This window comes from Stylophora pistillata, chromosome 10, assembly GCF_964205215.1.
Source record: "Stylophora pistillata chromosome 10, jaStyPist1.2, whole genome shotgun sequence".
Classification (NCBI taxonomy): Eukaryota; Metazoa; Cnidaria; class Anthozoa; order Scleractinia; family Pocilloporidae; genus Stylophora; species Stylophora pistillata.
The window spans coordinates 17,546,501-17,561,500 of record NC_142528.1 but is presented as its reverse complement, the minus strand read 5'-3'; the positions used below and the strand labels follow the sequence as shown (position 1 = coordinate 17,561,500).

Sequence of the window (15,000 nt, the reverse complement as noted above, 5' to 3'; positions counted from 1 at the left end):
GGTAAATCAAGAGTTGGCAAACTATATCCAAGCACTTGAAGAAAGCGAGTCTCTAAACTACTGAGGGAAAAATGCATGAATTGGGAACAAAACAGCAAGCAAGGAAACTTTCTCATCTAAAGGACAAGGCAAAATGTGCCTTATGGTTTTGCAAAAGCTTTAGGCTTGAACTACTTCAAATCAAACTGCAAGATGGAGGGTATGCAAACTTAACCGAGGAGAAGAAAAAAAAAGTAGAACAAGTTTTGTTCTTACTTGACAAATTTTGTGTGGGGGACGAGGTCTATCATGAGCTTACAATGACTGTGGAAGGGCTGCCTCAATCTTACTTAATTAAACAGTCAAGGAGTGAGCTCAAAACTTGTCACATTGCAAGAACTCCTGGAAAGTTTCCAGGTGCATACATAAATTTTACAGCAACACTATCTGATCATATAAGGCAACTTCTTACTGAGAAGCCAGAACTCAAAGGTAGCAAAATACAAATCAAACTGAGTGAAGATGGGGCAAGAATGTCTCGCACAACAAATTTTATGCTCATGTCATTAGCATTGCTATAGTTAAATGAGTATGTGATGTCCCCTAAACACAACAGAACTGTAGCCCTTATAAATGGACCAGAAAAATATGAAACACTGAAAACATCACTATCCTGTTTTTTAGACGAAGTAAATGGCCTCATAAGTAAAGGAACTATAAATGTTGATGGGCAGGATATCCAGAGGGGAAATGAAATTTCTACTCATGATTATGGGCATGAACTCTGCAACAGGTGATTATGCCTGCCTGTGGTGCAAAATCCACAAAGACCATCGTTGGGATACAAGTAGACCATTCAGCCATTACAATGAAATTCCTCAATGGAGGACTCTGCAAGAAATTACGCCAATGTGCCACTGTGATGACAACTTTGGATGCATAAATGAGCCACTTATTAACATCCCAATCGAGCTCCACTTACTATTACATATCACAGACAAGTTGTTGCAAAATGTCATTGACGAAGTTTTAGAGAGAGATGCCATTGATGATTCTTGCAAATGACGGGGACAAGCTAAACGTGTCCACCTTTCAAACCTTATAAAGTGTATCAATTCTTTGGGCAATTCATTTTCCATTTGGAATAAAAGGGATGCAGATGAGAAAGAAACTCAAATCAAAGAATTTACAAGCTTACTAGGATCTCAAAAGAAAACATTGCTCCAAGGTTTTCCATTAAAGCTCTGTGAATTTCTATATCCTGATACTCATGAAACTGTGAAAAAAATCTGGATTGTTTTTGAGCAGTTATATGATCAGATTTCAATCTGTCTAGTACTGCTACAGATACACTTTTTCTCCAAGCCAATGAATGGATTGACCTGTTTTGTTCATTAAAAGGGGTTAGGCCTGGCTATACTAGACCTAGGGTAACCCCTTACATGCATGTTCTTGCATATCATGTACCTTTTGTTGAAAAAGCATGGTTGCTTAAAGAAATTTACCAGCCAAGGGGTTGGAAAAAAAAAAAACAATGACGAAGCAAAGAGGGTGCTTTTTCACAAGTCCAATGAATGGGACACAGCAAAAGACAATCTGTACAGAAAGCAGGCAATGGAACCTCAGGCACCATGAGTGAAGCAGAGGCCAGTACACCAAAAGAAAGCTGGAGTACTGGAATCATGAAATTACTGAAACTAGGAGGCAAAAAAGATCTCAGTTGCAAGCTTCCCCTAAGACAACCCATGATGATGAGATTCCAGTTCCCACTCCAGACGAGAATTTAAATATCCTGTCAATCAAGCAACTGAGGGAAATCATCAAGGAAAAAAGCTTAGGGCCAAAAGGACTGTCAAAATTGAAAAAAAGAGAACTTATTCAACTCATTGAAAAGTCTCGAACATGGTCACAAACTGAACTGAATAATATTATATTTTATTCCAGTTGTTATTCCAGAGTCTTTTGTAACTGAGGTTGTTATATGTAGTACTTAATACGAGCAATGATGAACTTGAACTTTTTTGTTCTTCCACAAAAACAGAGTGATGAAGATTGGAATAGTAAGGTCACTAGTAAGTTTTACTGATCCATAACAAACAATTTTCTTTTTTGCTTTTATAAGCTACATGATGTTGGAATCTTGATAAACCTTAGAGACAATTTCTTGGTGTATGCTCCTGGGACTAAATTCATTTCTCCTCCTACTTTATGATATGTTTTGGGTGAGATGCTGAGAAAGGCACGCATTTTGACTGGGAATTTAAGCTTGACACCATCTCCATGTTGATCTATTATGCAATTCCAGTTTTCAGGGAAATAACGTTTGTCAAAATCTCCTTCCTCAAACTTATTCCAGCTCTCCTCATTTGAATTCTTCCCCATTTTAACGAACAAATGTTTGTAAACTTCATGGCGAAACTCAACAACTACTCATTGCTCTGGGCCTTTATGATGGAGGGCCCCCATAACTGCAATTCTTAACCTGTCTACACAGAGTTCAATAATCTCTCTGGGAGGACAAGGCCTTTCAAAGTATCTGCAAGAGGCAAATACAATAAAAATGTTAAATTCAATTTCAAATAGCAGCCAATCAAATTTTCAAACTCTAAAATTTAAATTTTTCTCTCAGAAAGGTAAAACCCAACCCTTCCTTCAAAAAAGAAAAAACCTTAGGGTGACAACTAAAGCCAAAAATCCCTGCCACTGGAGATCCTGTTAAGACCGTCGCGCCAATATTGCATAGTTACAAACCTTAATAAGAGTGAAGAAATATGTTCTTCAGGCTCCCATGTGTTCTCATATAAAGAGTAGTTTTCCCACTTCACAAGATATCTGCGTCCCTAAAAAATATTCCCATTTACCAATGGAAAAAAAAGCCGAGATTCCAATTTGTATCGCGACATTGAGCTGAACTGTAAGCTTAAGTACGTTGAGTACCAGTGATGCAGGTTAAAGAAATTGTTACACCCACCTCAGAATTCTTTTGATAGGCTATAAGTTGCTCTGCTTTAAAAATACCAAGATTTCTGTTCAAATTTCTTCATAAAGAAGGTCCACAGAACTTAAATCGTTCAATATTTTATATGGAACTCGTCTCTCCCTTGATACATGCCATTAGGGACAGCGCATCTCCCAATCCCAGAATACATCAAGAGCGAAAGACTATTGAGATCGAAATGTACTGTGGATCAAAATATAACAAGACAGCGGGAACCTGGTCTCTAACATTAGCATACCTGGTTAAGAAAGTTAAATCCTGAATAAAATTTTTCACTTGATTTGCTCCAAGCATTGTTCAATATTTATGTGCAGAATGATCCTTGCAAATTTGGGCCGCTGCCAGAGCACCCAGTGCTTACAATACTGAGTTGAGATGGTTTCTGATAGCTTTTCGCCAACCCAAAACTAGGCGAGAAATTTCCCCAGAAGCGATCGACAAATTTATGGGGCGCCGAACTAGACAATATTACAAACATCAATAATACGTGCTAAACTTAAACTTATCTTGGCATTTCTTCATATTTAACATGGTCATTGTCACATATCCTTGCCAAAGTCCAAATAAATATGCTCTACTATCTTCACATCCTATATGGTCATTTTTATTTAACCCAATCTCGTACCCAGAGTCCACAGGCTCCTTTAACCATGCTAAACTCCGAGAAGATTTCCTTCCCTAAACTCACTTAAATTTAAACTGTAAAAGGAAAAAACGCATTCTAAACTTTTCATATCGTATGGTATGATGCACTACGCGCTCATGGCAGTCAATTCGTCACCAGATCCCCTCCGGCCACTGCCAGCCCGCCATTTTGGATGTGTTTTCCCACGTGCAGTTGCAATGGAGGAAAGAAGCGATGATTTTAGAGAAGCTTTGTCGAACATTGCTCGGCAAGCAAGGTCGTTACTTCAGAACTTTAATGATGGTAATGTGCAACCTATTGAGCAACGAATGTTAAACCAAAGGCCTCGTGAATCGGGAGCTGGAGTATTGTCCACGCAGCCGCCATCTAGTGAGACTGAAGTAAACAACACATGTTTCAGAAACGTGGAAAACACAGCGGTGGCCGCACAGTTAAAGAACTTGTTTCCTACTGTTGGAAAAAGATCATTTGCTGGCAAGTCGTGTAATACCAAATCTGTTAAAGGTAAGAAGCCTCTCCCAAAAAAAGCAAAGAAAGATGTGGTGCACAAAGATGTCGTTCTTCTTCCTTCTCCTGACACAAAGTCAGTTCCCACGCACCAGACAAGATGCCGGTTAGAAAACAATGGATTTGTTGTTCATGCATTTCCAGTGGACAAGCCCCTGCAGGAAGAAGATCTTAGAGCTCAAATCAGAGAGATGTTCCCTCCCCTTGCAGAAACTGACTTTGAATTTGTTAAGTCGTGTTATGGTAAAATAATTACACCAAAGTTAGCCACTTGTGTACATTTCTCAGCTTCACGTGTTCTTGGCCTTGCTGGACAAGGAAGCATATACATTCGACCAGAATGTGACTTATCTGCTACTCTTTGTAGTGACACTGCCTTAGTCCAGATCCAGGTAGTGCAAACCCAAGTTCATTTCCTGAACAAGTTGAAATTTTTGATGATGGCCCATCTAGAGGAGTTACAAATCCGTTATACCTTTCAGTTGCTGGCCCATCTAGCAGTGCAACAAATCAGGAAGGGCTGGATCAATTAAAAGATATGTTTCCTGGAAAAAGTTGCAGCGTTCTGCAGAATGCCCTTACATGCCATAGGAGTGTCAGTCAAGCTGCTCTTTTCCTCTCCTCCCAAAATCTTCCTCGTGAGATTGATGATGATGAGGATGAGGATCTTGGCCTTTTAGAGCCTGCTTTCCCCCCAGCTATTGAAAGAGCAGAGTCTTTGGATGAAGTGTTAAACCAACTAAGGAAAAGTTTGAGTACCCAGAAAGAAAAGATCAGAGTTGACGAGGAAGATATCTTAAATGATGCAATGGCATACTATAAAAATCCTAGCTTTGATCCTACAAGGTGCCTAAGAGTGCACTACACAGGACAGCCAGCTGTGGATACAGGTGGAGTAACAAGGCACTTTTTTAGCCAGCTTCTCCAAATTATAAGTGAGATGTTCTTTCAAGGCACCAATTTCAAAAGTCCTGTTTATAATGCTGACACTGTTGCTTCTGGCATGATGAAATTCATTGGAACAATTATAGTGCACAGTATTTTGCAACGAGGTCCTGGTTTCCCTGTGTTGAGTCCAGCAGTGTATCGCTACATAGCAACAGGTGATGTTGATGCAGCAATGATGATGCTGAACTACGGAGATTGCTCTGAGCATGTGAAAAATTTTATTGACAAGGTATTGTACAAGTGTTTGGTATTTGCATCCTACTGCAGCGAGTAACTTTATTTGCTGATTTTGCTCCATGTCATTTGACCAGTGCCTAACAAAAAAGGGAAAGGGAAGTTAGGCAGACCAAGTGTGAATAGACTATTAGACCTGGGAGGAGTGTGGATAAAGGTCAAGCTTTATAAAAAAAAATTGAAATCACTTTCCATGACTTTTGTACAGTTATATAAAATTGACCCTCTTGCTTTTAAAAATGAGTTGTTTCCTGTCTGAGATACATGTACTGGTATTTGTTCATATAATTATACATGTTAATTTGTGCCATAAAAATCTTAAATATTATTATTAATATCATGTACCGGTATTAAAGCAAACTAGCAATGTGTAAAACTGGGTATCAAGGGAATGTGAATTGCCTAAGAGAAATATTTTAAGGATTTTCCTTTTTTTGACAGGTTGCACAGGCTGTAGAAGTGTCTACACTTGACCAAGAAGAATGTGCTAGTTTTCTGACTGAGTGTGGCCTGGCAGTAGTTTTAACTGTAAGTCTAAAGCATACTAATTAAGGCAGCATGGCCTCTGAATCATTCCAACTTGTCTCTCATGAAAAAAAAGCAGGTGCAGAGAATGGTGGTAGGGAGGCCAAGAAGGGAGAGAAAGGGCTTGTAGATCCTTTGTCAAAAAAGGTGGCTGTTTACATTTCTTTACTCAATAAAATGCCTGGATTTTGGTGAATAGCTTCATGAGGAAATACATATCTTATATTTTTCTTATAAAAAGATCACTGGGAACAAGTCAGGCATGGCCTACAGATTGCTGGTGGCTACAGCCCCCTTCTTATAGTACATTGGCTCTCACCCTCAAATACTCCTCCCTGAATTAATTTAATCAATTTTCACTGCACAATCTAACCCTAAGAGAGTATGCAAACAATTAAAATAATAATAATATTAATAATGTTTTTATTCAGCTCATATTTTTCATACATTTGTTTTTTTAGATTCTTTATATAGTTTTGTTAGTATTTTTAGTATTTTGCTTTTTTGTTAGTAAGTTGCGAGCTGGGGAGCTAAGTTATAATAGCTAAGCTATAAGAAGAAAATAAAGACGTAGTAGGTAATGACTAGAAGGGAACATTTGAGCCATACATACTAGTCCACTCTAGCTTTGTAAATAAATAACTAGTTAGCTTTCTTTTCGTTGATATTTTTTACAAGTTTGTTCCATGTACAATATATTTTGTTTGTTTTGTCTCCAATTAGCAAAGCAATGTTTGCAGCAGGGAGCCCAAAAGTCTGACCACTTTTAATTAATTCAATTGTTTGGTGCAAACATTATCCAATCAGGAGAGACTGAATTAGTTTAAAGTGGTTACACTTTGACCTCCTTGTTGTGATACTGCAAGATTTAATACTGATTTTTTTTGTTGTAGAACGACAACAAAATGAGGGTTATTCAAGGCATAATAATCCACGATGTGATAAGTCAACTGAAGATTGTCTTAGACCAACTGTGTGAGGGATTAAATGTACTTGGCTTTGGTGCGAAAATGGCAGAATACCCCGATTTGTTCAAGAAGCTGTTTGTGCCCAACAGCGAAAGCACATTGAGTGCAACTTGAGTTGTTGATTTACTACAGTTTCCAGCTAACATGAGTGAAGCTGACACAACTGTAGCAAACTACCTTACACAGTTTGTGCAAAAAGCAGATATTCAAGTACTGAAGAAATTTTTATTTTTTGTCACTGGATCTACTTGTATGCCCTATGGCCTAAGTAAAATCAATGTGAAATTTGATCATGTTTCTTCCATTTTTGCATCAGCGTGTTTGCTTTCATTGACCCTTCCAAATCAATTTGAGAGTGAAGAAAATTTAGATGCATCGCTGAATGCTGTAATTGCTTCGACAGGGAAGTCCTTTAACTGCATGTGATCCCTATCTACCTGTAATTGCTCAGAATAGGAAAGGATTTTTTCAGTCATTTGGTAAACTACCTTGAAAGAGTACTGTTCCTCTCTATTATTTCAAGGATTAATATTTCCTCATCAATCCTTGGTTTTTGTTGTTGTTACATGAACGTTTGAAGATGTGTTTCTCATTCAGGACCAGTAGCACAATCACCACGCCCATTTGGTGCTGTCAAAAAACTTTCACTGATTTCTCATGTTTAACATTTACTAAAAAGCCAGATTTTTGCTCACAGCTAAAGTTGTCTTTGGTGATTACTATAAAGGCAATAGAAGGGTAAAACACATTACTGTTTCTGAGAAAATAAACAAAAAAGATTGAAAAAGGGTCCATATTTGAATGTAACGCGTAACACAATTCTTAGGGTAAAATTTTTCAAAACCAATTTTTTGTAAAAAAGGAAGCTCGCATGGAGAAATGGATTACACCTAATAATAACACACAATAAACACTACAATTGAGCAAAGTTTCAACATTTTAAGTTTATTGATATACATCAAAGGATTCATCAGTTTTGAATATCCTTCCTGTAACGCTGCTGTTTAGAGAATGGAGATTCAGAAAGTACTTGTCCATTGCAAGCCAACCTTGAAACCTATGAAGATAAAAACATACGAACTAAATGCTCATACCTTGAGTTTTAACATGGCAAAGAATTGATCAAAAGCAATAAATACAAACAGAGAAAATACAGTTTAAAGAAGTCGCTACGGTTTATTGTAACGGGGTTACGCAATAATATTTCTTGCCATCTTACCTTTTCCTTCAACCTTCTGATCCAAACAAAGTACAATGGGCTTTCAAAACTGAGCAGATCGGAATGCTCACAAGTTCACCTTGTTATTTCCATAGTTTTGAGCTCACAGCTTTAAAAACGGCTAAAATATTAGCTTCGGATTGAGTCGCTACGATTTTCGCCATCTTAACTTTGTTTACGAAACAGAGTGTGGGCAAATTCAGCGTCTTCAACCGTCTTGAAACCCGAAATTCTCTCCGTAAACACGCCATGCTTTCTTCACGAACTAAAGCTCTGTAACCTCTTCTCATATCATTATTTAGGGGGGCTCCAAGGCATTTTTAAGGGCCATAATTTTCTGGGAATTGAGCAATCTGTAAATACCGCGTGTGTACAAGACAGCGTGTCTCCACGTGAAATTGGCGTATTTTGTTCTCGAAAACATCATGGAAGGTAAAGGAGAAAACAAGCTTTCACGTATTGAAGAGTGGAGAGAAAAAAAGAGAGAAAAAAACAGACAGAAGAACCTAAAGTACAACGAAAAGAATCGTGAGAAAAGAGCTGCTTATGCCAGAGAAAGACGGCATGCCGACAAGACAGATCATCAGCAAACGCGCCAACGAACAGCACAAGCAGCAAAAAAATCAAAGAAACTTCAAGAAAAAAAAGAAAAGAAAGCTGTCTTGGAAACAAATATGGAAAAAGTGCGACGACAAACACGAGAGAGGGTTAAGAAGTTGAGGGAAAAAAAGAAGCAAATCGCTAACGCAGGAGAGGTAAGAGATGCCGGCAGCCAAGCTAACGATAATGTTGCAGGCTTCAGAAACAGAATGGCGGCAAGTAGAGCAGTAAAGAAAGTTAAAAAAGCATTGCCTGAAACTCCAGAAAAGCGTGCTGAGATAATGAAGAAGATAGGTGCAAGTCCGAGAACGAGGAAACATCTTGTCAAAGCAGGAATCATGACGACTCCGGAAGAGGAAAAAGAGAGCAAGGTTTTAAAAGCAATGGCAGCTGACATCAAAGAGGGCTTAGAGGAAGTTAAAAGGAGTGGCTCGAATGAGAAACGAACTGCTTTGAGAGCCTTCAAGTCCCTGGCTTTTGGACAAAACGTAAAAAAATCTCGGGCCCAACGTTCTTTAGCAAAAGTCGTCTCTCTGAACAGGAAGAGCATTGGACGTGGAATTAAAAGAAGAATGGAAATTTTGAAGGGGGAGGAACCAAGTTGGCTCGTTTCTAAAAGGAAAGTGAGATTTGATGCTGTTCCTGAGGAGGTCAAGAGGAATGTTTACGATTTTTGGACGACCCAAGCTAGCCGTCCAACAGGAGACAAAAAGGATTTTGTTCGCTATCGTACGGGAAAGAGCCAGTATACAGAACATGCCAAGCACATCCTGGAAAAGTCTCAGACAGAAGCATTCCTAGAATTCCAGGCCCTCTATCCTGGCGTAAAGATAAAGCAAAGGAAATTTGAATCGCTCAAGCCTTTCTTCGTGAAAGCCGCAAAAGAACGCGATAGAAAGTCCTGCCTTTGTCGGAAGCACGTAGAGATCAAGATCGTCCTTGGAGATTGTATGAAATTTCGCAAAGCAGCCTTAAAGGAGAGAGATCATGAGAGTGTTAATGTTCTTGCCACTATTACAGAAGCTGCAGAACTGACTCTTTGCCCCAAAGCAGAAGAAGATCCTTACCATAAACTGGCCTGTTTGGAAAGAGAGTGTGAGCATTGTGGTGTCCACCTGATGAAACTCCTTCCAGAGGAAGAATCAATTGAAGGTACAGTTATTTGGAGACGCTACGATTATGTCTCAACAGGGAAATTTTTGGCAAATGGTCAGGAAAAGAAGAAGCTGGCCCTTGTAACAAAAGAAACACCACCATCAGAAATGTTTGGCTACTTCAAGAACCTCATGAAAGATTATCCAATGCATTCCTTTATGGCCAAGTGGCAACGCGATCAGCTTGACACTTTGCTTGAGCATTTACCTATTGATCATGCAGTCGCCATTCATGACTATTCAGAAGGATACACCTGTAGGTCGCAAGATGAGACGCAGTCTGAATACTTTGACGTAGCGAAAGTGTCGTTGCATGTAACTATACTCTACCGCCATGCTACAGAAGTTAACGATGGTATTGAAAGTACAGAGGAGAACCCAGAGATTGTAAAGGAGCACGTGTTTGTGATTTCCGATGATGTCATTCAAGACAACAGTTCTGTTCACAAAGTACAGGAACTTCTGAACAATTACATCACAAACGACCTTGGCCAACAAGTTAAAATTATGCACGAATTTACCGATGGGTGTGCAGCCCAGTACAAGTCTCGCCACTGCCTGGGAGATTTGTCCTGTTGCGTTGCAGACTTTGGCTTCAAAGTGCAGCGCAATTTCTTCGAAACCTCACATGCCAAAGGCGAACAGGACGCTGCTGGTTCTCATGTAAAACAGAAAGTTAGCCAGGCAGTACTGCGTCGAACAGCCGCCATCAAAAGCGCCAAGGATATGCACACTTACCTGACAGAAAGTTTTACTTTGCCTACTGCGTCAAGCTTCTTGTCAAGAACAAAATCTGTCAACTTAAAACAGCGCCTCTTCTTCTATGTGCCAGCATCTGGCGAGGGATCAGTCAACAGAAACAGACCAGAGCGCAAATTTAGAGAGATCAAGGGAATCAGAAAGATCCATGCAGTTAAGTGCACCACAGAACAAGGAAAGGTGTACACACGTGAACGGTCCTGCTATTGTCTTGACTGCCTGCTAGAAACTGGTGACTCTTGTGCTAACTCTGAGTGGGTTGATGACTGGAAAGAGCTGAAGATTGAAAGAGAAGCATCACCAGCAATTACTAGGAATGCACAGGAAGACACTGTGGCAGTGACAACAGAAACAGCTGTCAGAATAGCTGACTTAGCCGTAGCAGGCAGTGTGGTTGCAGTTGCAGCAGATGCCGACTCCAGCTATGACTATTATCTTTTGAAAGTCAACAGTGACGGAGTTGAGGAGCTAGCAGCAGATGTGACAGATGCTTATGGCAGCATTTACAACACAGGGCAGGAAGTTCTTAAAGGAAACTTTTTCCTAAGAGACAACCTAATCGACATGACATATAAACTTGACGAAAGTAAAGTTGCCATTGTTCATGCAGCGACTGTGAGGCACATTTGTTCTGACCTTCGCACTGTAAAGAGAGGAAGAAAGTCAGTGTATAGAGTACCTGTGATTCTCAATGAGGAGATACTGGCCTCCATGTAATATGAAATGTCTATTAAAAGGTTAAACATTGTTTTATTTATATGGTTTTCTTGTATTGGTGAGCTGATAACCTTGAAAATACCACGCCCGCAAAGAATTCTGGGTAAAATCAAAACTCTTACAAAACATGCGAAAAATGAAATATTTTTCAAAAAAACAGCAAGACTTGTCATATTCTGGGTAAAATGAAGCTAAAAGAGTGATTTGGGTCAAAAGTATCAATTTTGCTATTTTTAAGGCATGTTACAGGATTGGGAGTGATGATTGTGCTACTGATCCAGGTGAATCTGGTAATTGACATCTGTTCTTGTTAACAGTTATATACCCATTCATATTTCTGTAACCCTGGCCTTTTAAGGTTGAACTTGATGTGTGAAGTTCAGTTAACATAAGTACAACCATTTTGTTAACTTTTATTCCATAGCACTGATTCTGCAGATATTGATAATTATTGCAGTAGTTGTTCATGTTTATAAATGGGAGTGCCTCCAATCCCATATCAGTTTCCTACCTGTTGTAATGCACAACAAACATATCTAGATCTTCTCATTGACCAAATGGCCTATTGGCTTCCAATAGAAATTAAATAAAAAGTGTCAATAAAACTTGGGTTCAATTTGCCATGTCTCTTGACTGTGACAGGTATCATTCACATCACCCACATACATGTAACTAAGGTAGTTGTTTGCCACTCTATATAAGAAATGCTCTGGATAATTCATTGAAAAAAAGTTAATTACATGATAAGCTGTCCAATAATTTGTTCGGAGTTAATGAGTGCTTAACAACACTCATCCTCTCAGTCATTTCTTCCGCATCATTGGTTCGCTCGGTAAGTTTGAATTACTACATATTTTTACCTTTTTAAGGAAGGTGCTGGGTTAATTTCCATCAGGGGCCCAGGACTTTTTCTTGGCCCATTATAGAAACAAGAGATTACATCGTACATCTCAATGTAGCATGCAGTGTAGCAATATCTTGGAGAAGCCAGCACTGAAAATTTCATTGAGTCAGATTGAGCGTTGTGTTTAAAGCAGGTGAAAAAATTGCTGAGGAGTGGGGCATCAGACCAATAAATGAGTTTAAGGGGAGGGAAAGGGCAAAGGAATATCCCCTTCTGGCCTTCCCTTACTAGCTTTTTGAATTCAACCATTTCCCCCCCCCCTCCTAAAAAAAGTTACCTATGGAAGCTTTTCTCAATACAAATTTTCCAACTAAATAGAACAAACATGATGTACAAAATTATGATTTTAGTTTTACTTTTGCAGTCCCTCAGTACATATTAACACACTGACATGACTGTCCTACTCTCATTTTAAATGAGTTTGTCTTTATACCATCTCATTTTTTCTCATGATTACTCAGTTACCTGTTTGGTGTTGCTGATGATAAAAAAAACAACATTAACTACAACAGTAGTGGTTACCTAAACACAATGGAAATGCCATTAAATTAAAAAATATGGGAACCACTACATATCAAAAAGACATACAAACTGTTTCATGCTTAACTCATATGCTACATCTGACACCATGAAAAAAGAAGCCTACCACAATTTTTTAGAGCCTTGAAGAAAAATAATAATAATAAAGAGCCTTGAAAAAATGAATACATGTAGGTAACTGAACCTGTTTGAATAGACACTTTGCACAAATGGGGCCCCAATCTGAGTAACATTACTTTGTACATCCCTGTCTTCATGTTTATGTTTCAAGGCAAAGAACTTTTTAAAATGAGTGTCAGGCCAAATATTATTTGTTATCCAAATACTGCTGCCATTTATTTGAGAAAACAAAATTAACTGAGCAAACCCAGACAGTACTTAGCAAGCTCTAATAAGGCCTTTCTCTTTTCCCAAAGTTTCATCCCCACAATTATCATGTTCTACTTTCTGAAAGCATTCCATGAATAACTGCCACAAGCTGAACATATTTGGAGATTCTCTCATCCCCTCTTAGGTTTGTGGGTATTAGGGAATGAAGGTGTTCCAGTTGATTTTCGCTGAGAGGGATGTTACTGCATGGAACAACTACCTCTTGATCTTCTTCTGGAACAAAAATGTCACCTTCATCGACTCCATACCAAAATAATTCTTCCTCGCTTAAAATAACATCCAATGGCGAGTTCCTGTCATTTGCAGTTCTTAGAATTCCCTCAGTCCAAAGCTGAAGAGGAGATGAACCTCCCTCTGTACTAAGACCATGGTAATTCCATTGCCTGGAAAACTCTTCCAGAGATTTGTTTATTTCCTGCAAAAATACAAGATGAAGTGATAACAAATGAATTTCATTAACAGGGTCTAATAAGCCAGAAGTTTCCATCATACTGAACTCGTCTATAGAAGTTTTGAGAACCCCACTGGTCACATCCCTGTGAAGCCGTTCCACTCTTTGATTGTGAACTGAACTTCCAGTTTTTATACTTCCTCTGTTAACTCCGCGGCACTCCAACATCATTTGGGCCACACCCATGTTTTCAAGACCATGGTCACTTCTAACTCTTGAAGGTAATCCATATGTTTGGCAGGCGTTCTGAAACAGTGCAAGTACTGTATCTGATTTGTTGTTATTTGCACAGTGCACATATGGTATTAACCTGGTAAAACCATCAATAGCAGTATGTACCACGAATCGCCAGCGTATCATCTTATGATTTCCGTCAATGTGCCAGAGTGCATTTGGGCATCGGACATTGTACTTTCTCCTACAAATGGTTCCTCTCCACCCAGCTCACGCATCATTTCTCTCACTTTCCACCGCTGCACCCTTATTCCCCTGCTATGTAATGTCCCTAGCATCCGGGTTTGGCCAATTCCAGGAGTGACAGTCATTATTTCTTGCATGATTTCCTTTAGATCATCATTTCCAATGCACGACCAGTTCATATCTCCTTCGTCATTTAACTGAAACTCTTGCTGCCTTCTAGTTAGGGTTTTTGTGGAAATTCCGAGAAGTTCTGCTATTCTGACCCAAGGAAAGTGCAATTCTCGAAGAAACTGTATTTGGCATTTTGAAACCTCCAGTTTTGGTTGACCTCTCATACCTGTGTAATTCCTCTCACATTGGCAGGTTGGCACATTTAATGTATTTTCACTTAACTCATCTGCCATATTTTCAAAATATATTCGAAGTCTTGTCAAGTGTGTGGACAGCTCATCCATGTTGCAATGAAAATCTTCCATTTCTAAATCACGATCCGAGCTGATAACTTCAGCTGCTCTCTCTTTCAAAATAAAAACAGTTTCTCCAGCCTCTGAAAGTCTTTCGCATAACATTTCAATCCTGTCTATGTCTTCATAGGAAAAAAATGAGTAAATGCATTGTTCCGCTTCTGCCAGTAGTGCTTTTGTCCGTTGAAAGAACGATATAAGCCGATTCTCCGACCCAGCAATACCACCAAGAGCCGCCATTTTGGTTGTGCATTGGCCGCGAAAGGCCTGGTTACCAAATCAGCATGTATAAGCATGCGGTGCATCATATCATACGATATGAAAAGTTTAGAATGCGTTTTTTCCTTAAACAGTTTAAATTTAAGTGAGTTTAGTGAAGGAAATCTTTTCGGAGTTTAGCATGGTTAAATAACAATGACCATATAGAATGTGAAGAAAGTAGAGCATATTTATTTGGACTTTGGCAAGGATATGTGATAATGACCATGTTAAATATGAAGAAATGCCAAGATAAGTTTAAGTTTAGCACGTATTATTGATGTTCGTAATATTGTCCAGTACGGCGCCCCATACAAAT

At 39.0% G+C, this 15,000-nt stretch overlaps 2 protein-coding genes, 1 long non-coding RNA gene and 1 pseudogene across 6 annotated transcripts; 2 read left to right on the top strand and 2 right to left on the bottom strand.

Annotated features, from left to right (window-relative positions):
* Positions 1 to 1,893: 1,893 nt before the first annotated feature.
* LOC111321933 (uncharacterized) lies at positions 1,894 to 3,135 on the bottom strand. The gene is made up of 3 exons (XR_002694025.2): positions 2,951 to 3,135; positions 2,731 to 2,819; positions 1,894 to 2,515 (listed from the first exon to the last, which is right to left on the bottom strand). It is a non-coding gene; the product is annotated as an uncharacterized LOC111321933 (long non-coding RNA).
* A 574-nt stretch (positions 3,136 to 3,709) lies between these two features.
* Positions 3,710 to 7,397, top strand: LOC148722065 (uncharacterized; annotated as a pseudogene). The gene is made up of 3 exons (XR_015992478.1): positions 3,710 to 5,307; positions 5,754 to 5,840; positions 6,731 to 7,397. The product of XR_015992478.1 is annotated as an uncharacterized LOC148722065 (transcript).
* Positions 7,398 to 7,729: 332 nt separating this feature from the next.
* Positions 7,730 to 14,711, bottom strand: LOC148722063 (uncharacterized). Of its 3 annotated transcripts, XM_088736068.1 has the most exons (3): positions 13,879 to 14,708; positions 8,025 to 13,503; positions 7,730 to 7,862 (listed from the first exon to the last, which is right to left on the bottom strand). In XM_088736068.1, exons 1-2 carry the CDS (start codon positions 13,897 to 13,899, stop codon positions 13,132 to 13,134), a joined length of 393 nt encoding a protein of 130 aa, XP_088592194.1. In that variant the 5' UTR covers positions 13,900 to 14,708; the 3' UTR covers positions 7,730 to 7,862; positions 8,025 to 13,131. The 3 variants fall into 3 exon arrangements, with proteins under 3 accessions (XP_088592194.1, XP_088592192.1, XP_088592193.1); XM_088736066.1 differs by having other exon boundaries at positions 8,025 to 14,709; XM_088736067.1 differs by lacking the exon at positions 7,730 to 7,862 and having other exon boundaries at positions 13,391 to 13,503; positions 13,879 to 14,711.
* Positions 8,450 to 11,294, top strand: LOC148722064 (uncharacterized). Its single transcript, XM_088736065.1, has one exon. The coding sequence runs from the start codon at positions 8,450 to 8,452 to the stop codon at positions 11,252 to 11,254; it is 2,805 nt and encodes a 934-aa protein (XP_088592191.1). The 3' UTR covers positions 11,255 to 11,294.
* Positions 14,712 to 15,000: the final 289 nt, after the last annotated feature.